At 48.0% G+C, this 23,412-nt stretch overlaps 1 protein-coding gene across 2 annotated transcripts in view; it reads right to left on the reverse strand.

The window, feature by feature from the left end:
- KIAA1549 (KIAA1549 ortholog) overlaps positions 1-21,141 on the reverse strand; it is a 155,257-nt gene extending 134,116 nt beyond the window's left edge. For both annotated transcript variants that reach the window (XM_017499721.2, XM_017499719.2), the window contains exon 1: positions 20,841-21,141. In XM_017499721.2, coding sequence (XP_017355210.1) covers positions 20,841-21,027 — 187 coding nt within the window. In that variant the 5' untranslated portion in view covers positions 21,028-21,141. The remainder of the gene's footprint in view (positions 1-20,840) is intronic.
- Positions 21,142-23,412: the final 2,271 nt, after the last annotated feature.

Below are 23,412 nucleotides of genomic sequence, written 5' to 3' on the forward strand. Positions count from 1 at the left end.
GCCTGAACCCGGGAGGCGGAGGTTGCGGTGAGCCGAGATTGCGCCATTGCACTCCAGCCTGGGTAACAAGAGCGAAACTCCGTCTCAAAAAAAAAAGAAAGAAAGAAAGAAAGAAAGAGAAAGAAAAGAAAGGAAGAAATAAAGAAAGAAAAAAGCTATCAGACATCAACTTCCGCAGTAGCATCATCCTCCCACCCCCTTACCTGCATGCACCCAAACCTGTAGCCATCACTCCCTTCTTCCCACCTGTCTCAGTGGAAGAGGCGCCATTCTCCCTATGCAAGGATGCACTGCAGTGTCAGTCTCTCTCCTGTCAGTTACCAGCTATGTGACCTATTCATCTCCTTGTATATTTCCTCATCTGTAAAATGGGATTCATAATTGTACTGGATAGGGTTGTTATCAGGATTAAATGGCTTAATACAATTAATACATATCAACTGCCTAGAAGAATGCCTGACATATGTAAGTGCACATTAAATTTTAGTTACTTATTGTCTATTATTATCACTTATCCTTGTCTTCTCTGAGAACGTCCCCAAGTAATTGAATCTTTCTCTCCATTACCTTAAACCATTTTGTGCATATGGCAGCTAATCTTCAAAGCCAGCCACCATCAATGTCAATGTCTATGCTACTTGACCCATCAGTGGGTAGCCCTATTTCCTCTTGCCTCTTGTGGGCTAGCCTTGTGATCTTCTCTGACCAGCAGAATGCAGCAGAGACAACTTTTGAGCCCAGGATCTTCAAAGGATCCCTGGCTTCTGCTTCATTCCCCTTAGAAGCCAGCCGCCCCATACAAAGTCCTACTATAAGGAAGTCCAAGCTGGCCACCTGGGAAGAGAGAGGGAGGGCATGCGGAGGAACGCCAAGATACGAGGCGGGGGTGAAACAGCCTCAGCCTTCCAGCCCAGCCCTGAAGCCAGCCGAACGCAGCCAAGTGAGTGACCCCAGCGGAGTTTCATGAAGCAGGAGAATTATCCAACCGAGACCAGTCCAAATCCCTGATCCTCAGAATCATGAGAAATAATAAACCATTACTGTTTTAAACCATACTTTTTCGGGGTGATTTGTTATGCAGCAATAGATAACCAAAACGATGCTCCCCTTGAACAACATGCCTGTAATCCCAGCACTTTCGGAGGCCGAGGAGGGCGATTGCCTGAGCTCAGAAGTTCATTACCAGCTGGGCAACATGGTGAAACCTCGTCTCTACTAAAACAATCCAAAAAGTTAGCCGGGCATGGCGGCACGCACCTGTAGTCCCAACCCAGCTACTCAGGAGGCTGAGGCAAGAGAATTGCTTGAACCCAGGAGACAGAGGTTGCAGTGAGCCAAGATCACACCACTGCACTCCAGCCTAGGTGACAGAACAAGGCCCCATCTCAATTCAAAAAAAAAAAAAAAAAGAATGTACCATCTCACATCCATCTTCAAACATCCCCCACAGTTCTGTGGTCCTACATCCCCCAACAGTTACTGCCCTCTTTGCGTCACCACTGCAGTCCTCTGCAATAGCAATTCGCATGTCACTGGGTAGTCATTTATGTACAGAACTACTTCCCCTCATAAGACAGAGTTGCTAGAGGGCCATGACTGACTGCCATATTTTTCTTAACACCCCAACATCTAGCACGGTGCTCAGCACATGGCAGCGAGTGTTCCAACAATGTTGGCTGAGTCATGCACACATGCTGGCCTGGAATCACCACACACTGGTCTGCCCACAGACTTGACAAAGTTTCACGAATTTCATCTACACTATACTTCCTTATAGTAGGACTTATCTGGGGCAGCTGGCTTCTAAGGAGAACGAAGCAGGAGCTAGCGGTCGTCTTAAGATCCTGGGCTCCAAAGTTGTCTCTGCTGCATTCTGCTGGTCAGAAAAAATCACAAGGCTAGCGCACGAGGGGCGGGAGGAAATAGGCCTACCCACTGATGAAATTCCATTGCCACCTTGGCAAACCCAAGACAAAGATGGAAGAACAAAAAACAGGATCCAGGCAAGCACCCTTCCTAGAACCAGACAAGAAGCAAAAGGTGCAGGAGAGAGACGAAGGGAATATCTGCCTGGGGGCATCAGAAGTCACAAGCAGAAAGCCACTGAGATTCGGGGAGTGTTTCCACAGCCCTGCTAGTTTATCTGGACTGGCAGGGTATACATTCTGCAAGTATAGCTCCTTTTCCTCTCAGGGGAACTGAACACAATTGGAAGAGGGAGTAGAGGAACCTGAAAGCTGTCAATGAGTAAAGTCAATATAAACCACAATGAACAAAACAGAACAGCTGCAGGTCCGGGATTCCATTCAGAAGGTTAAACTTTATACCAGATCTAGGCAAGGATGCAAGGCGTTAACACACTGCGTGTGAAGAACCAAAAAGGCTCAAGGGGCATATAAAACAAATGAAGTAGGACAGCCGGCTGTACCAGTTAGCTTTTGAACAAGGTACTTATTTTAAGGCATCGACTTTCTCCCACCAAAATTTCAAAGTCAATGAGAAATTGATTTTAAACCAGTGGTATACGCAAACTTAATTAACAGAGAAGATGTATGCCACCACACACTCTGCTGTCAGAAACAACCAACAGAAAAACGGCATAGTCAAAACAAAACAAAAATGGTATCAAAACCACAAGGAAATTATCCAGGATGTAATAAAAGAGGAAATGTGGTAAGAAAATGCCGCTCAGTATTAAGAAAAATATTATTCTCACTGCTGGAGAAAATGGAATATGGCTCATAATTGATTTTTAACTTTTTGAGGGTTTTTATTGTTAAAATGTTTAATCTGCTGAAATAAAGTAAAATGCACCGCCACACAACACTGTAGCTTTTGAAAGCCTGCTTTGTTCATTTCTCTTAACCTACGTTTGGTGAGCATCTTCTATGGACTAGGCCAGGGTGACCAGGTGACTAGGCCAGGGTGTGACTTCACAGTCAGGGCTTCTAACAGGGACAGGGAGTTGGCCAGGGGCCACAGGTGGCTCTGGCTGTGCCTCTGTTCACAGAGCTCACTCTGCCCTGCAAGCAAAGCCTGTGAGTGGGGGCTTCAATGGGAGAGATCACAGAGTCATTCCCTAACCCAGATCCAAAACAGAGGAGACCATGATTGGGGGTGCACAGCTCCAACCCCAGGGAAGGAAAAACTCTGTGGGCTCTGTGACCTTGAGCCAGTCAATTAACTTCTCTAAGCTTTATTTTCCTCATCTGTAAAATGGAGATCCTTACAGTACCTACCTCATACATAGATTAAACAAGAGACACTGTCTCCTCACACGATGTTTGGCACACAGCACACACTCTATAATTGTTGGGTCTTATTATTATTCCCAGCTCAGCCCTGAGATTTCTGCAGGAGAGGACCAGAGAAAGAAGTGCAAAGAGGACCTCATTCAAAGGCCCAAATGCCAATGGACGATCAGAGAAATGTGCCTTTAAATGGAGATACTTTTTACCTATGAGTTGGGCAAAGTCAATAAAGAATCGTAATAGCCTATATTACGGAGGGGAGAAGCAAGCTGGCACTCTGATGGATTGCTAGAGAGAATGTGGACTGCGTCAGCCTTTCTAGAGAGGAGTTTGGCAACATGCGTCAAAATTAATATGTGCATACTGCCTAGTCCAGCAAGTCTATTTCTGGGAATTTATCTTAAGGAAGTAATTAGAAAAGTGTATAGATGTATACACAATGATCTCATAGAAGTGTTTTCTTTTTATTTATTTATTTTTTGAGACAGGGTCTTGCTCTGTCGCCCAAGCTGGAGGGCAGTGGTGCGATCTTGGTTCACCTGCAGCCTCAACCTCCTGGGCTCAAGCAATCCTCCCTCTTCGGCCTCCCGAGTAGCTGCAACTACAGGTGCATGCCATCATGCCTGACTACTTTTTGTATTTTTGTAGAGACGGCATTTTGCCATGTTGCCGAGGCTGCCAGGCTGGTCTTGAACTCCTGGGCTGAAGCAATCCACCCACCTCAGCCTCCCACAGTGCTGGGATTACAGGTGTGAGCCACCACGCCCAGCAATGTTTTCTTATAACATCGAAAGCTGAAGACAACACAATTACCCATCAACAGAGAACCAGATAAACGAAGTGTGGAACAACCACGGCATCAAATAAAATCATGGTGTGGATCTGTATTTCCTGACAGCTAAAGATTCCATGATAAAGTGTGAAGCAAAAAAAGCAAGCTGCCAAACAACATGTAGAATATACCACTGCTTTCTGTGTATGTGCTTGTACATGTGAAACAAGTCTGAAAGGGGAGACACTGAAGTGTCATAGCAGTTGTCTGACTGGTAGGATTTGGCTGCTTTTTGCTTTCTAATTTACACCTTCTTTGTACCACCTGACTTTATTCAACGTGCCAGAAATTTTACATTGTAAGTCTCATCACATCACCCTCTGGGCAAAACCCTCTATGATCCTCCACCCCTAGGACCCACTGCCCTTCACCCCTGAGTGCCTGCTGCCTTCAGCCTCAACCCCCGGCTTCGGGTGCACAGGCCTCCTCTGCCTCCCCCAACCCCAGGCACACTCCTGCCTCGAGGCCTCTGCACCGGCCACATCGTTTGCTGGGAACACTGTTCCCCCATACCTGCTTGTCTTGCCCTCTTGCCACCTTCAAATGTTAGTTTACATGTCACTGCTACAGGTTGAACTGTGTGCCCCCAAAATTCACATGTTGAAGTCCTAACCCCAGAACCTCCGGATGTGACCTCCTGTGGAAACAGGGTCATCACAAATGTAGTTAAAACAAGGTCATACTAAAGTAGGATGGGCCCCTCTCCAATGCGACGGTCCTTATGAAAAGGGGAAAGTTGCACGCAAACACAGAGGGAACACCATGTGAGGACTGGAGTCACACAGCCAGGAGCCAGGAACCACCTGTATTCCTCAGGGTTCTCTAGAGGGACAGAACTAATCAGATAGCTACATACATAAACGGGAGTTTATTAAGGAGTATTAAACTCACACAATCACAAGGTCCCACAACAGGCCAACTATAAGCTGAGGAGCAAGGAAGCCAGTATGAGTCCCAAAGCTGAAGGACTTGAAGTTTGATGTTCAAGGGCAGGAAGCACCCAGCATGGGAGAAAGATGTAGGCTGGGAGGCTAGCTCAGTCAAGTCCCTTCACGTTCTTCTGCTTGCTTTTGTCTTAGCCTTTCTGGCAGCTGATTAGATGTTGCTCACCCAGATTAAGGGTGGCTCTGCCTTTCCCAGGCCGCTGACTCAAATGTTAATCTCCTTTGGCAATACCCTCACAGACATGCCTAGGATCAATACTTTGCATCCTTCAATCTAATCAAGTTGACAGTATAAACCAATGCAGCACCAGAAGCTGGGAGAGAGTCCTGGAACAGATCCTTTTCTAGCACCTTCGGAGAAAGCACAGTGCTGCTGATACCTTGATCTTGGACTCCAGAACTACGAGACAATAACCTTCGGTTGCGTAAGCCACTTAGCATGTGATACGTTGTTATGGCAGCCGGAGCAAATGAATCCAGCCCCGTTTTCAACGAGGCTCCCTAAACACCCAGATTAAAACTGCAACTCATCAGTCCAAGCTGTTTTTACCTGCTGCATTTACACATGCCACCCACCGGAGAGTAACACATCATATAATTAACTCTGTCCACTGATTTATCCCAAGGACCCAGCACGCTGCCTGCACAGAGCAGCCACCCAAAGATTTGTGGAATACATGGACAAACGCCACTGAACTACACAAAGTCAGCCCTGGTGTGGTCTACAGTCTGGTGGAGGAAGGCAGAATTCACAGACAAATATGTAGAAGACAATGATAAGTGTCACAGAGAAAAAAAAGCAGGCAGGAGCAGAGGAATTATGGAGGTGGTTGCTAATTTTTTACATTGGTGTTGGGGAAGGCCTCCCTGATAACAGGAGATTTGAGCAGAGACCTGAAGGAAGAGGAATAAACTGTGTCAATCATTTCTGAGATGAGAAAGTCCTAGGCAGAGGAAATAGCAAGGACAAATGATTGCAATGAATGCATATCGTTTTTATAATCAGGCAAAAGCCAATAAAGAGACTGTATTCTCAAAAGGCATTAAGATAGTTAAAAGCCCAATTCCAGGGACTAGGAAAAACCATCTAATTTTTCAAATTCCTAAGACTCTCTTCAGGCCCAGGTTGAAAACTCTAACCCCTTCCTAGAACCACCTTCCCCAGCCCAGTCCCCCAGCCCATCCTCTACCAAACAGCTGTCCAGAAGAAAAAGCACTCAACAGCGCAAGGATGGTGAGGTGAGGTGAAGCAACTTGAAGGTGGACAGGCTCAGAGATTTTTGCTGCTGCTACAAAGCCAAGGGCAATAATCCGCACCACTAGCCTGGCCACCAGCGGCTGACGTGCCTCCCTACTCCCATCCAGATCTAGCCTGAACGGATGCCCCTCCATCCCAGCCTGTCTCCTGCCTCCACTGCCAGCAAGCACCTGCCAGGTGCTCCTGCTCTGCACCAAGACCACTGTGGCTCCCAGCTCTGACCAATGTCCACTCCTGCTTCCCTACCAGCTAGCTCCCACTCCACCAGGCATGGATGAAGCTGGAAGCCATTATCCTCAGCAAACTAATGCAAGAACAAAAATCAACACGGTATGTTCTCACTTATAAGTAGGAGCTAAACAATGAGAGGACGTGGACGGAGGGAAGGGAACACCACACACCGGAGCCTGTGGAGGGGTGGGGTGGGAGGAAGGAGGGTATTAGGAAAAATAGCTAATGCCTGCTGGGCTTAGATGATGGGTTGATAGGTGCAGCAAACCACCATGGCACATGCCTACCTATGTAACCTGCACGTCCTGCATATGTATTCCAGAAGTAAAAATAAAAATTTAAAAAAAAAAACAACTGTGGTTAAAAAAATAAAATTTACCATCTTTGTATTAATGTTAAACAGAAATTTTTATTTAAAGGCAATTCATTGCAGCAGTGGTATATAAACATTTTTAAAAAGGAAACTAACTAGAGGTCAGATCGTTAACAGCTCGATTTTTCAATCTCTCTAGTACAGCCAAAGTATAAAAGGCTAAAAACCTCGTGCTCCAATAATATTTCCTTCTTGGTTTCAGCTTTCTCTTTTAGTTTCTATGTTTTTCAAAAGATTGAGATATATCTTCAGAAAAGTGCACAAATCTTAAGTGCACCATTCAATGAATAAACATTCATTATACCCACCAAATTAGTGCTTAAGTGGTGTACATACCGTTTCATCACCCAGGTATTAAGCCCAGTACCCAATAGTGATCTTTTCTTGTAAATTACATATGCTACACCCTGTAACTATCTCCATGATCATGGAACACTTTCTGTATCCCAAATGTGTGTGCTTTATTCCAGCCAATAACACCTCCTTCCCACCTCTAGAAGTAATCACCATTGGACTTCTATCACTGTATATTAGTTTTGCCCATTTTTGAACTTCATATAAATGGAATTTGCTCAAGGTTATATTTATGAGATTCACCTTTGCAGTTGTGACACACTTGTTCTTTCAACTTCTCATTGCTGTATAGTATTTCATAATATGGAGTTAGTACAATTTGTTTGTTCATTTTACCATTGAGGGCATTTAGATTGTTTATAGCTTTTGGTTATACACTAAGCATTCTTGTAAATTATTTTTGCGGACTTAAGCACTAATTTGGTGGATATATATACCCCAAAGGGACATGGTTGAGTCATAGATTATGAATATATTTAGCTTTAATAGAATTGTCTTTTTAGCGTTTGTCTCTGAACTAGTAGCCAGACAAGTTCATGTATTACATTTGAATGACATGTCTCTTTAAGTTTTTTTTTACATACATACTTGAAGTTCTGGGGTACACGTGCAGAGCGTGCAGGTTTGTTACACAGGTATACATGTGCCATGGTGGTTTGCTGCATCCATCGTCCATCATCTACATTAGGTATTTCTCCTAATGCTATCCCTCCCCTAACCCCCCACCGTCCAGCATCCTTTTATTTTAGGTTTGGGGGTACAAGTGAAGGTTTATTACACAGGTAAACAGGTGTCACAAGGGTTTGTTGTACATACTGTTTCATCACCCAGGTATTAAGCCCAGTACCCAACAGTGATCTTTTCTGCTCCTCTCCCTCCTCCCACCCGTCCACCTCAAGGACATTCCAGTGTCTGCTGATTCCGTGTTCATAAGTTCTTACCATTTAGCTCCCCCAAACTGACCATCTTAACCATTTCTAAGTGGACAGTTCCACAATGTTGAGTATATTCACATTGTGGTGCAACTGATAGCCTGAACTCTTATCATCTTGCAAAGCTGAAACTCTGACCCCGCTAAACAATAGCTTCCCATTCGCCCCCTCCCAGGCCCTTGTCATCCTTCTACTTCCGTCTCCATGGCTTTGAATACTCTAGGGACCTCATAGAAGTGGAATCATCCCGTATTTGTCTTTTCATGACTGGCTCATCTCACTTGGCATAACATCTTCCAGGTTCATCCACGTTGTAGCACGTGTCAGAATTTCCTTCCTTTTTAAGGCTGAATAATATTCTACAGTATGGCTAGACCACAATTTTTTAAATTTATTTATTTTCAATTTTGTGGGTATACAGTTGGTATATATATTTATGAGATGTGGGTATATAGTTGGTACATATATTTATGGGTTATATGAGATTTTTTTTTTTTTTTTTTTTTTAGACGGAGTTTCACTCTTGTTACCCAGGCTGGAGTGCAATGGCGCGATCTCGGCTCACCGCAACCTCCGCCTCCCGGGTTCAGGCAATTCTCCTGCCTCAGCCTCCTGAGTAGCTGGGATTACAGGCACACGCCACCATGCCCAGTTGATTTTTTGTATTTTTAGTAGAGACGGGGTTTCACCATGTTGACCAGGATGGTCTCGATCTCTTGACCTCATGATCCACCCGCCTCGGCCTTCCAAAGTGCTGGGATTACAGGCATGAGCCACCGCGCCCGGCATGAGATTTTTTTTTGAGATGGAGTCTCACGCTGTCATCCAGGCTGGAGTGCAGTGATGCAATCTCGGCTCGCTGCAACCTCTGCCTCCTGGGATGAAGCGATTCTCGTGCCCCAGCCTCCCAAGTAGCTGAGATTACAGGCCTGCACCACCACACCTGGCTAATTTTTGTATTTTAAGTAGAGACGGGGTTTCACTGTGTTGGCCAGGCTTGTCTCGAACTCCTGACCTCAGGTGATCTGACCACCTTGGCCTCCCAAAGGACTAGGATTACAGGCATGAGCTACCATGCCCAGCCCATGAGATGCTTTGATACAGGCATGCAATGCATAATAATCACATCACGGTAAATGGCGCATCCATCACACCAAGCATTTATCCTTTGTGTTACAAACACTCCAATCATACTGGCTGTTTTTAAATGTGCAACTAAATTATTTTTTACTAGAGTTGCCCTGCTTTGCTAGCAAATACTATGTCTTATTCATTCTTACATTTCTTTTCTTTTTTAAAAATTTCTCTTCCTATATAAACTCAACGTATTCCTTCTTTCTATTTTTTGTACGTATTAACCATCCCCACATCCCCCCAGACCACAGTTTGTTTATTCATTCATCTGTCCACGGACATGCGGGTTGCTTCAGCCTCCGCCTCCGCCTCAGCTTCAACACCCCTTTGCTTCAACTGTCTCCAAGTGCTTTTGTCATTCCTGGTAGTCAAGCACCCTACCACCTGCTGAGACCAGCTCAGGGAACTCAGGACTGGACTACAGGCTGGTGACCATGCTGGGGCGGGGGCGGGGGGAGTTCCTCGGAGCGGCACATCCAACTGGGCACCGGCTCAGCTCTGAACCCACTACTGCTCCCACCCTCCGTTTTCCCCGATGACTTGAGATCTGGGCTGCATTTTTATGAGCTATGGACTCTCCTCCACTAATTAGATAACCAAAAATCTTTGAAATACACCCAACTTCAATGAGAAACTGCGCAGTTCTGAGCCTCTCAAGCCTTGGTGTGCATATAAATCACATGGAGGCGCTTTCAAAAGGTCTACACAGCAGGTCCGGGGTGGGGTCTGACATTCTGCATTTCTGACAAGTTCCCAGGCGACGCTAATGCTGCTGATCTGGAGACCACACTTGGAGCAGCAAGGACCTGGCAGCCTCCCACCTGCTCATACCTGTCTCCTGGGCTTTGCCCAAGTTCCCCTGGAAGCTGGCTCCATAAGAGCATCTGTTTTGTATGTTTGGGGCTTCCTCCTTTGAAAGCTCCCCAGTGGGATTTACCCAGGGTTTTAAGGCAGCTCTTCAGACTATCTGGCTCCACAATTAATCCTAGCACCCAAAACAGTAAGTGATGAAGGGTTCCTTCCTCAGGCCCAAACAAGAGAACAAAGAAGAAAGAAGGGACAAGTAGCATTTCCAAGTGACTCCAAAGGACTGGGAACCACCAGGAAACCACTAGGCAGGAAGGAGGACCCTTCCCAGCTGCCCTGCCCTCAACACAACACCCCAGGACTGCTGCGGCCTGCCTTTCCCATATTCCAATAAGGCTCTGGGCCACCCAGGTTGCTGGAGGGACAAGCAGAGCATCCACCTGGACTGTGACCAAGACTGGCCTTCCAACTTCAACTGGGCCCTTGCCACTGCCTGGCAGCTCTTTCCCTCCTCCCTCCTCGCTTTCCTCTGGAAGCCAGTTGTGTTTTCTCAAGCTCCCAATCCCCCACGCTGCTGTCCTCTCTCCAGATCTGCTCGCCTCCCACCCTCCACGAATAGTCCCTCACTCCCCCATGCGTCTCTGTCCCAGACAAGCCACCTGTTTCTCCTTCTGTTTTCCTCCTCTCTCAAACGAACCCTCCACTCTTGCCCCAGATCCCAGTCCTTCCAAGCCCCCAGGAGACTTCGCTCCTGCCCTCTCTGCCTCCCTTTCCAACCCACCCCCGATCAGCTTCTCCCTAGCCCTCACCTGCACAGATGGCCTCTACCTTACCACTCCCTCTTCCCACCTTATTTCACTCCTGCACACACACAGCACCCTTCATGCTGCAGAAGCTGGCCCTCTGAGGGACTGGGTCCTACCCAGTCAGCGGCCATCTGCCACAACAAAACCCACCCCCGAGCACTGAGAGACCATCTCGCAGCTGGACCTCAACCTCAAGGGCAAAACTCAGCCTCCAAATCACATTACTTCACTTCTCTTGCTGGAAAGATCTGGGCCCCTTTCAGTACCAATATGTGGAATATTCTGCACCTACCGTGCCCATTTTCCCACATCCCAGACTCCCACTCCGCCCTGTACACTTGCTATCTGAGCACACAGGCTTCGACTCAGAAGTCGACTGTAACGAAAACCATGCAAGCCACTGCAGACAGTCAAGCAAGGAGGAAGTGACGTGACCTGTTCCCAGCAGGTCCTTCTGGCTGAAGGTGGAGGATGAACTTTGGGGAGCGAGAGTACAGTAGATGCCCCAACAGTCATCTGCAGAAAAGCGGCTGGGAGCTTGAATGAGGGCAGTGACTGTGGCGACGGCACAGTGGACAGATTCAGGAGGGACTTCTCCCCTCCCACACACAGTCCTCCAGGAGCTTTCCTTCACTCACTGACGAGCCAGTGCCTGGCCCACCTCCTTTCTTCTTCACTCCTGGCAAGTTCAACATCCACAGAATTTATTCATCCCAAAGCCTTCCTCCATGCTCCACTGCAACAACTCATTCCCACTGCTACACCCGACCCTGGTCATCACCCAAGACCAAAACCAGAGATGATCCACTTCTGAGACTTGGCACAATGACACTCCAACACCTCCCGCCTCTCCCACCTCTCTCCCAACACCGGCCCTGGGAGCTCGGCTGTACCCCCTCCTCCCAGTCCCTTTCCCCATGCTCCATCCATGGTTCCCTCCCTTCCTCATCCAGACCAGACCCCACACTACCTGATCCAGACCACCTCTTGCCGGCTCCTTCAATCATCTTTATTTCTTCACACCTGCCCTGTGATTCCCCAGCCCTGGCTCTGGCCAATGGCTCACCTTTCCCAGACACACTGGAATGTCCAGTGCTAGAGGACAAAAATCACTTGGCGGGGTCCCTGGCAATATCCCCTACTACCTTAGACCTCACTCCCAGCCTCCACCAGTCCCTCTGATTCCTTCTGCCAATATTACTTCTTCCCAACTCTTCTTAGGGTGGTCCTCACTGCCCACATGAACTTCCTCACTTTTGGTGAATTAGCCATCAGTTCCTCCATCTACTTTCTTAAATTTTCAAACACTGTTTTTTGGTTTTCTTTCTAAGACAGAGTCTTGCTCTGTCGCTGAGGCTGAAGTGCAGTGGCACAATCAGCTCGCTGCAACCTCTTCCTCCCAGGTTCAAGCAATTCTCATGCCTCAGCCTCCCGAGTAGCTAGGATTACAGGTGCACGCCACCACACCTGGCTAATTTTAATATTTTTAGTAGAGGCAGGGTTTCACTATGTTGGCCAGGCTGGTCTCGAACTCCTGACCTCAAGTAATCTGCCTGCCTCGGCCTCCCAAAGTGCTGAAATTACAGGCATGAGCCACCGTGCCTGGTCCAACCAGTGTATTTTTATTTACTGACTCTTTCTTGAAGTCTACAAACACAATCAAGTCTACAACATGTTTTTAAAACTTCCACCAACTCCCCCGCCCCCCACCACCATTAAGTGATAGGGAGTAACTCAAACCTCACCATGCCTAAGAATAACCTAAAGAGCTTGTGGAACATTTCAAAAATACAAATCCTCAGGCATCACCTGTTTCAGTAGCTCCAGCGTGACCATGAGTTCGGGTTTTTACCAGGTATCCCAGGGGATTCTGATCAGTTGGCCCTCATCCCATCCTTCAAGAAAGAGTTTGGTATAGCAGCATCTGACATGACGGATCACTTACCTAGATGAAAACTCTCTCCCCCCTCCCGGCTCTCACAACACTCCTTTGTCATGATGGTCAGTTTCCTCTGTGTGTTCCTCTTTCTCTTTCCCTCTCCTTAATGCCAGTTTCCAGGGTTTCTGTCCTTGGCCACCTTCTCTCCTAACTCTCCACGCTCCCCCCTCACTCATGTCTTCCACATCTATGACTTCAACCATCATCGAGTACAACATTTAATCCACCTTTTTTTTTTTTTTTTTTTTTTTGAGCCTGTCGCCCAGGCTGGCGGGTAGTGGCACAATCCCAGCTCACTGCAGCCTCAACCTGTTGGGCTCCAGCAATCCTCCTACCTCAGCCTCCCGAGTAGCTGAGATTACAGGTGCATGCCACCATCCCCAGCTAATTTTGTATTTTTTGTAAAGACAAGGTCTCATTATGTTGCCCGGGCTGGTATTAAACTCCTGAGCTCAAGCAATCCTCCTGCCTTGGGCTTCCAAAGTGCTAGGATTACAGGTGTGGGCCACAGTGCCCAGCCTAACTTTTTTTTTTTTTTTAAGTACTAGATCTGGGATAAGTTTAAAAAAATGAATGAATATACAGGTGACAGTCAACACAGTTAACAGCAGTGGAGCACAGGCATTCATAGTCAGAACGGGAGCTATGCTAATTTCATGGGCAAAGGATCTGAACAGACATTTCTCAAAAGAGGCACATAAATGGTCAACAGGTAAAGAAAAATTGCTCAGCATCCCTAATCATTAGGGAAATGCAAATTAAAACCACAATGAGATAGCACCTCACGTCTGCCAGAATGGTCTTCAGCCAAAAAACTAAAGCAGAGTCCTTGAGGCGCCTGTCGCTGAGCATTAACCCTTCAGTCGCTGGATCTCGGTGGAGTGCAGCAGGGGTCCTTGGGAGAAGGGTCCTGAAAGAGGGCAGGGAGGCCCAGGGTACTTGGGGGTGGGGAACAAGGGATATTCAGTACAGCAGCTATTTACCAACTGCTATGATAGTTTCTCAGTGGTTTGGTTTTGTGTTTTGGGACAGTCTCACTCTGTCGCCCGGGCTGGAGTGCAGTGGCACGATCTCAGCTAATTGCAACTTCTGCCTCCCGGGTTCAAACCTCAGACTCCCGAGTAGCTGGAATTACAGGCACTCACCACCATGCCGAGCTATTTTTTTGTATTTTTAGTAGAGACAAGGTTTCACCATGTTGGCCAGGCTGGTCTCAAACTCCTGGCCTCAAGTGATCTACCTGCCTCAGCCTCCCAAAGTGCTAAGATTACAGACGTGAGCCACTGTGCCCAGCCTGTATCTCAGTATTTGTTTTTTGTTTTTTGTTTGTTTGAGACACAGTTTCAGTCTTGCTGCCCAGGCTGGAGTGCAGTAGCACCATCTTGGTTCACCACAACCTCCGCCTCCCAGGTTCAAGCGATTATCCTGCCTCAGCCTCCTGAGTAGCTGGGATTATGGGCACGCGCCACCATGCCCTGATAATTTTGTATTTTTAGTAGAGACAGGGTTTCACCATGCTGCCCAGGCTGGTCTTGAGCTCCTGAGCTTAGGCAATCTGCCCACCTCAGCCTCCCAAAATGCAGGGATTACATGCGTGGGCCACTGCACCTGACCTTATTTTAATGTTTTAACAACCAGTCAAGTGCTCAAATGAATGAAAACAGGAGGTCTAGGGGACCATTCTAATCTAGTTGCCTGGTCAAAGGAAATACAGCTCTTGCATACTATTCACACAGACTCAGTCCCAAAAGCAGGTGTCTCTCAAGGTCTCTGGAGAGTTGCAGAGTTAGTCCAGGCTTACAGCCTTCAATGTTCCAACAGTACCTATTTCCAGCAGGCTGGAACAGGAGGCACTTTAGCTCTTGGCCCAGTACTTCCCAAACTTCAATTGTGTGTGCAAAATGGCCAGGGAGATCTTGTTAGATGCAGATTCTGATTCAGAAGGTCCAGGGTGGACCCTGAGAATCTGCATTTTCTAACAAGCTACAAGCAGTGATGATGCTGAGTGTGGGGACCACAAGATGAGATTTTCACTAATGAGAAGGAATTGCCTGAAGCTATCAAAGGAGATGGAAAAAGAAAGAGACAAAGAGAAAGAACAAGAGAAAGCAAAGTATGTGTCCTGATTGTGTGGATGCAAGAGAGAAGAATAAAGGGAGTTTTTAAACAGAAGAGCCATCTGCAATGGTGAGAGTGAGCTGCCTTCAGCAGGTCATTGGCCTAGAACATCTACTAGGCAAAGAGAAATGACATTCACAGGCCGGGCGCGGTGGCTCAAGCCTGTAATCCCAGCACTTTGGGAGGCCGAGGCGGGTGGATCACGAGGTCAAGAGATCGAGACCATACTGGTCAACATGGTGAAACCCCGTCTCTACTAAAAACTACAAAAAATTAGCTGGGCATGGTGGCACATGCCTGTAATCCCAGCTACTCAGGAGGCTGAGGCAGGAGAATTGCCTGAACCTGGGAGGCGGAGGTTGCGGTGAGCCGAGATCGTGCCATTGCACTCCAGCCTGGGTAACATGAGTGAAACTCCGTCTAAAAAAAAAAAAAAAAAAAGAAATGACATTCACAACAACCCAACAGAAAAGGGGCAGATACTGCTTATAAGTGCATTCCAAGACATCTAAGATACTGACTTGATATATAGGAGCTACAGGGAGAAATGAGCTACAAGGAGCTAGAGGGTTAATTAGATTAGCGCTAATCTCATTAACCCTTTCTTACACTGAGGAGAAAACCCAGAACAAGGTAATTTGTCCACAGTCACAAAGTTATGGGCAGAAAGGCATACACCCAGGTTTTCTGACTCACCTTTCAACAAATCCTGCTGCCTAAGAACAAGAAAAAGAAATCACAGCATTGTGAGCTCCAGATGAAAGGTGGGGGTGGTCACAACTTGAAAACAAATTACATCAGTTAGAACAGTGTCTTCCTATCTGGGAAAATCAACCTTGTGTCATTATAATAACGGGAATTAGCTGCCTCTGTCATTCAGAACACTGATAGAAAACCTGTGGCTCCCAGGTCCCTAGTGGCTTTTAACAAGTCCCTGGCTGGGTTCTGTTTTCAGGATTAAGTGAGGCACTTCCTGACAGGGACTGCAGCAGCTGCTCCCAAATGGGCAGGAGTGAGCACTGAAAATGCAGTCCTCTGCACCCTTTCACTCCTGACCCAAACAAAACCAAGCAAAAACATGTAACAAAAAATGGTTTCGACATTTTATTTTTCTTACTTTTTTGAGACAGGGTCTCGCTCTGTCACCCAGGCTGGAGTGCAGTGGCGTAATCTCAGCTCACTGCAACCTCTGTCTCCCAGGTTCAAGTGATTCTCCTGCCTCAGCCTCCCGCGTAGCTGGAATTATAAGTGCCCGCAACCACACCCAGCTAATTTTTGTACTTTTAGTAGAGACAGAGTTTCACCATGTTGGCCGGGCTGGTCTCGAACTCCTGACCTCAGGTGATCCCTGCACCTCAGCCTCCCCAAGTGTTGGAATTACAGGTGTGAGCCACCGCACCTGGCCTCAACATAATTATTTAAAATCAACTGTTCTAACAGTGAAAAGACAATTGCAAGATGGTATACAGTAGTCCCCCCTCATCCAAGGTCTCGGACACCAGAAGTCAACGGTGGTCTGAAAATATTTTGCGGTATTTTGAGATACAGCATATTCAGGGTTTGTTAACATAGACTGTTAGAACTGTTCTATTTTGTTATTAATTATTGTTATTAATCTCTTACTGTGCCTCATTTTTAAATTAAATTTTATTGCAGGCAGGTACATATAGGAAAAAACTATGGTACATATGAGGTTCAATACCACCCAAAGTTTCAGGCACCCACTGAGGGTCCTGGACCACATCCCCTGCAGATAAGGAAGGACTACTACATCTTCAAAATACTGTTGATTTTCAGTTACTGGTTTTACAGTATCTGGATCAGTGGTTCCAATGCTCAGTGCCTAAAAATGAGCTGTGAACTGGTTAAATGAAGATTTTAGGCACTGCCGCCAAAGAGTCTACTTTAGAGGTTAAGGGTGAGCCTTAGGCATCTAAATTCTTAACAAGCACCCCACATCCCCAAATGATGTTGATGCAGGAGGCCTAGGGAGGGGCTACACTCTCCAAACATTTAAATATTTGTTTATAATATACTAAACAACTCCCAAAGCATAAATATTCACCTGGAAATGGCCAATAATAAAATAGTGCATTAAGATAAAAATGTAATACATCAAAAAAAAAAAAAGCAAGTAACACATCATAAGCATGAATGCAATAAAAAACTGTTAAAAGAACAAATGGCAGATCTTGCTAATCGAAATAACCAAAAACTTTTCGAATTATGTACAATTTAAAAGAAATTCCTCTGGAAGGAAGAAAACACAACAAATAGAAAAACGGTTGCTATCTTTATAATCCATAAAGATTTAAATACCTATCTATGTCACAACCGGTAAATGAATAAAGCACAGAGAAAATTCACAGAACACAAATACAAAATAAAAAATATTCAAGTCTAAAGCAGTCAAAACAATGTATTACAAATTTATTTAACAAGGGCTTTGAAAGTAACATTCAATGCCAGTGATGAAGGGAAATAATACTCAGTGCAAGTGATCATGGGAGACCCCTGCATAAACCTCAAGGGCTTATGTCAGCATTATAACTTTCAAACGTTGCTTCATTCAACAATCACATACTGAATACCTACTAGGTGCCCAGCATTTTGAACAAACATGCAGAAATCCAGCCTGGTGGGTCTTACATTTTAATCACACTCTAATACCCCTTCCACAAATGTATATTCAAGAAAACCCACACGCACACAGAGAAAGAAACATACATAAGGCCTTTTCTATGCAACTATTTATCAGCATTACTTATAGCAGCCCAAAAAATGGAAATAAAAGAATGAATCATTAGGATAGAAAGTTGTTTCCAAGTAAGATTTAATGAATGGAAAAATGTTTAAGGTAAATGTAGAATGAAAACGGTAAACACAATTGTGCTGTAGTTTAATTCTTTTTTTAATGTTAACAAAAAGAGAACAAAACTAGTGTTATCTAGAGGCTGAGATTTTGGGTGACTGGTTTCTGTATCTTTCGGTAACTTCTAAATCCCCTACAAAGCAATCCATTTCATAATAACTGTTATTTTTTTTTAAACTTACCTCCAAATAAGGTGAAGAAATGGGGCGTGATTCTTTGTTTTTATACTGTGGATGGATAATCACTTAAGAGCAATGCATTCAAAAATAAATCCAAGGTATGACAAGTTGTTTCCACAACAGTAAACAGTCAAGACCAAACTCATAAAATCTTTTTTTAAAGCACATTCAAAATGCTGAATGAAATAGAAATAGACAAGAAATCAATACAACATAGAGATTTAACCAAAGACTGTAATAAGGGGACCACCTAGAAAGTGAGCTCTATTGAACAAAAGCTAACGAGAAAAGAGAAGCCGGCTGAAGGAGGAGATAGCTTTCAGACAGCTACAGAGGGGCATGCTGCCTCCCATAGGAAGTCCAAAACAGGGCTAAGCCATGCCATTTTCTGACGAGCACTGCTTATTCCTTAGAGAAAGAACCAACTACCATGACAGTATTCGGCAAAGCCTCCCTAACTTCCAAATCTCCTGGTGAAAATACCAGACTCAGGACTGGGAGCACACGTGTCCTAGAGGCACACAGAAGAGTTGTGGCCCAAGCAACTGCAATGCACCCTCGTCCCGGGATCAACAGCACCGCCCAGGAGCCTACACACAGCCTAGCTACATCAGGAAGCCCCTCCACCAAGATCGTTCCTCGCAGTCTTCAAGAAGCAGATGGGGCCACCTTCAGCAGGTCATCCATGAGGAACCCTGCCTTCCTGCCTGGGAATGCTCTGGGCAAGGGTTTGTATTTCCTTCACTGCTCTGTTTCCAACTGGAACCTGGAGCACAGGGCCATGCCCTCCACTTCTTAGTTCCTAGTCTATGAGCCTGGCAGCAGCTGAAGTCAATATACAAATTAGTGAAAGGATGAAGTCTCTGTTTCCATGATGTCAGCTCTAGAATGGAAATATAATTAATTTCATGTCTCCAGGTTGAATATTTGTATTGGGGATAGAAGGAAAACAGGAAAGGACTTCTAAAGAAGAGAAAGTTAGGGATGGGCAGTACAAACGGCTCCACTATTCATTTTAAAGTTACCAGAAGCAGCATTTATATTCTCCTCCACCTCTGCAGTAACCCCAGATGGCCACACTCATATGGGGAAGCCATCAGGCACATAAGGGAAGCATGTCATGGAGTCTGAAGCCAAACCAACCTAAGCTCAATGCCTCAGTTTCCTCATCTGTAAAATGGGGATAACTATGCCTGACTCACAACATGATTGGCATCGTTATATAAAATTCAACACCTGGCACACAGAAAGCATTCAGGAGGTGGAAACCATGTATCTGCTGTGTCCTGTGACGGATGAATCCACGAGTATCAGATGGGCTCTCTTTGTTGACTAAAGCCAAGCAACCCTTCATGATGATCTCATCTCCTCTGGACACACAGAGCTGGAACTCACCGGAACAAAACTGAGATGGGAGTTGCCAGGTTAGAGGAAGGTGTTTGCACTAGCTCTATACTGCCTAAAGGAGACTCATCTGTCACCCCCAACCCGGTTCCATCCAGATATGGGGAACCTCTGCGGAGACTTCAGGTGTGGATATCTTGATTTGTCTATGGGCCAAGAGCTGGTGGGGAGCGGGGGTGTGGGAGGGGGAAGTGATGACGGTGACCTTGAGCAAGGCGATTCTCTGCCTTAGTTTCCTCTTTGGTAAGCAGAGTGGCCCCGTTCCACGATCCCTGAAGTCCTCCCTGTGCTTCTATTGAACTAGCCCCTCTATGGCACTAGAGGTGATAGTTATAATTCTCACAGGTCCAAGGAGCACCTTCAAGTGGGTTCCAATTCCTGCCAGCCACTGAACAGCCCTTTGGCCCTGCTCCCAGGAGAAGGGAGGATCGGAGGAGCGTTCCCAGCTTTCTGTTTTTTGTTCTGTGTGCAGCAGCTCTCCACCCCGAGCTGCTCCTTCCACCTCTCCTTTTCCACCTCAAAGTGGTCAAGTGCCCGTGCTGGGACAATCGCTGGCCTGCAGTGTCAGCTTAGAGATGGTTTCCAGACCAGCCTGGGTACGGGCTCAGGGTAGACAAACACGTTGGAGAAGCAATAGGCATTCAATCATTTCTTCCACAACAAAACCCTCATGCTTCTTCATAAATCATGCCTCTTCGCTCCACACTGAAGAACAGTCACTAAAATGCATCTGTGTTAAAAACAGCCCTTACTCCTTTCAGGCCCTGACACTTAAGAATCAAAATATTTTCACACTCCATTGTACTAATAATGCCTTGCAGAAGTAATACCAATCGCTATTTCCCTGGAAAGATCCGTGCCCAGGGCGCTTTCCAAGAGGTTTTCTTTGAATGTTCTTTGTGTCCTGCTACACTGGGGGCCACGGCCGGCCTGCCCGCATCTGGGAGACGCTGGGCTAGTCCCAGTAATGCAATACTGTGTTAAAGCATACCCTGAATGCAATACTGTGTTAAGGCACCCCATCGCCCCGACAATAAAGTATCTCAAAACATTCGATATGCCACATCATACAGCCTTGCACAAAACAGCAGTCCGTTGCCTGCATTCTGCAGGAAAAAGCAGGCACATTTCTGAGACCCCCTTCGGGCTCCACGGACAAGAGAACAGCTTTGCAGACCCCTTAGCAAGACCGGCCAGAAGCCGCTCGCTTGCTCCGTTTAATTATTTATTTCCCCCGTGCCTGTATTTGCTGGGCCCCAGAAGAATGGCAAAGCATCTTCCAGAAAGGACAGCGAGGGAGCTGGAGAATAAAAGAGGATGGGCGGGGAAAGACGGGGTTTTGAAAACAGCAGCGATAAAGGCAGGCGGGGTCGCGGCCGCGTCCCGAGGGTCTCGGCGGGGCTTACCTGGGGCGCACGAGGCCGGCCGGGCCAGCAGCAGCAGCCAGAGGCCGGGGAGCAGCAGCCCCGGGCGGCGGCGGCGGCAGCGGCGGGCGGAAGGCCCTCGGCCGCTCGGCCCCGGGGCCAGCGCGACCCCGGCGCGGGGCTTCCCCTCCATGGCCGCGCCTCGGCGTCGGCGCCGCGCCCCCGGCATTCCCGGCCGGCGCCCCGGCCCGGGCTCGCGGCTACGCAGCTCTCGGGTCCGGGCGGGGCGGCCGCTGCGACTGCGGCTGGGACGGGGCGCCGCACACCGGCGCGGAGGGAGGCCGGCGAGGCGGGGGCGGGCCGGGCCGGAACCGCGGACAGGGGCGCCAGCCGCACGCCCGCCTCGCCGCTCCGCCCCCTTCGGAGCCTCGGAGCCTCCGAGCCGCGGGCCCGGGCGCGGGGCGGCGAGCACCCCCTCCCGGCCGGCCAGGCGCCTGCTGCTGCCTGACTGCGGGGCGGCCGGGGCGGCGGGCGCGGGGCTCCGAGCGGCAGAGAAGGCGAGGGCGGCGAGGGCGGCGAGGGCGGCGGGGTCCAGCCCTCCTCCAGGACCCGCCTCCCGGAGGGGGCGCAAGGAGCGCGGGGCCTGGGCCGGGCGGTGCCGCCCGACCCGCACCCACCCCCGGGTCCTGCCGCCCGGGTGCCCCCGCGCGTTGCCCTGGGCGCTCGGAGCAGGTAGGCCGGCAAGCCCGGGGAGGGGGCCTCTCGCCGCCCTCGCTCCTCCTCTCCTGCCGACTCCGTGCGGGCAGCAGGTGTGTGGGGCGCCGCGCTCTCAGGACGGCCTCCGGCTGCGGAGGGAACAAAGCCGGGCAAGTCGGCTCCCGCGCGAGAGCCCAGCGCGCAGGGCAGGGGCGAGCAGAGCGCACGCAGCTCTCCCCCGCCTTCCTGCCTTCGGAAGGTGCGGCCACCTCTGCGGGTCCTCGGGAAGCGACCCTGGGCTCAGGGCCTGGGAGGCCCGCGGAACCCCGCGCTCAGCAGGCCTTGAGCAGGCGGCTGCCGAAGCGAATAGGTGGGCGTGGAGCTGGGGAGACTCCCGCACCGACAGGCTGTTTCAGGGAAAGTAGCACTCCCGGGGGGTGGAGAGGATGCCCAGAGAGCATTTGAAGGTTGGAGTCCTGGGGGAAGGAGGAACGGGAAAAGAGCGTTGATATTTGTCAAGCACCTACTGTGTGCCAGGCAAGTTACTTTGAAGACGCCCCGTGGCTTCAGCTTCAGGGTCTAGGGAGGAGGAATTAGGGATTTCGAATCATTGCATCCGCAGGCATTCTTTCACCAAGCAGGTATTAGCGATGTGTATGTGGGGCACTATCTTATTGTCTAAAAAACGATGGCAGAGAGTGGAAAATGTGAGTCATGACACTGACCGATGGATCCTGGTGGCTATTCCGTCGGGTTCCCCTGCCAGGCCCGGCCCTTGAAGGGGCTGCCCAGCCTTGCAGCTCCAACCCATCTGGGCGGCTTGCCCTTGGCAAATAGTTCTTCCTAAGCATAGGATAGGGGCATTCTCCTGTAAGTACCCACCTGGTCCTTACAGGTAGGTACTTGAAACCTGAAACCTAGTAGTTTCAAGGAAAATGAGAATAAAGGTTAACCGCTTTTGTTGATGTTCCTTGTTTTTTTTCACATGTTATTATGACCTCCCATCACACAGCCCCTCTGTTTATTACAGCAACTGCTCCTGTCTCCCAAAGAGGGTTCTACCTGCACACGCAGGTAAGTACCTGAGAGAGACTGCCCAGATATGCCTGGTCGCAGGACACGATGGCCACAGATCTGGTAACTCTTATTCACACACTTCGCTTTATTCTCTGAACTCTGGATAACAGCACATTTGACCACAAACCACCACCTTTGTGCAACTCTTGAATGGCCTTGTCCTGTTGTGTTGTTTTACCTTTTATGAACTGATGCTTTGCACACACATCCCCCACCCCACCCCCAATAAATGCATATGAAGTCGGAGTCTGGTGCTGTCCTGCTTAGAATTTCCCATGGCCCCCGTAAGCCCTCAGTAAACACTTGTTGATTTGAGCCAGAGCATGCATTCCACCAGTGAAGAGGTTTGGTCTTCAGATTTAGCCTCAGCCTCCTGCAAGCTGCCATCTACATTAGACCCCTCTCGGTATCAGAGAAAGGAGGCTGCATCGCCAGCGCAGTGGCTCACATCTGTAATCCCAGCACTTTGGGAGGCCAGGGCAGATGAATCACCTGAGGTCAGAAGTTCAAGACCAGCCTGGCCAACATGGCGAACCCTGTCTCTACTAAAATTAGAAAAAAAATTAGCCGAGTGTGGTGGCACGCACCTGTAATCTCAGCTACTTGGGAGGCTGAGACAGAAGGATCACTTGAACCCAGAAGGCGGAGTACCATTGCACTCCAGCCTCGGCGACAGAGCGAGACTTCATCTCAAAACAAAATAAAGGAGGCTCCCTCTCCATTCTCTGCCAACAAAAAGACAATAGTGTTTGCTCTGCCATTAAGAGAGTGACATCAGTTGGAAGTAAAAATAAAAGTTGGAACTTTGAGATAATAGGAATGACTCGTGGGCACCACCTCT

This window comes from Cebus imitator, unplaced genomic scaffold (genome assembly GCF_001604975.1).
Source record: "Cebus imitator isolate Cc_AM_T3 unplaced genomic scaffold, Cebus_imitator-1.0 Scaffold260, whole genome shotgun sequence".
Classification (NCBI taxonomy): domain Eukaryota; kingdom Metazoa; phylum Chordata; class Mammalia; order Primates; family Cebidae; genus Cebus; species Cebus imitator.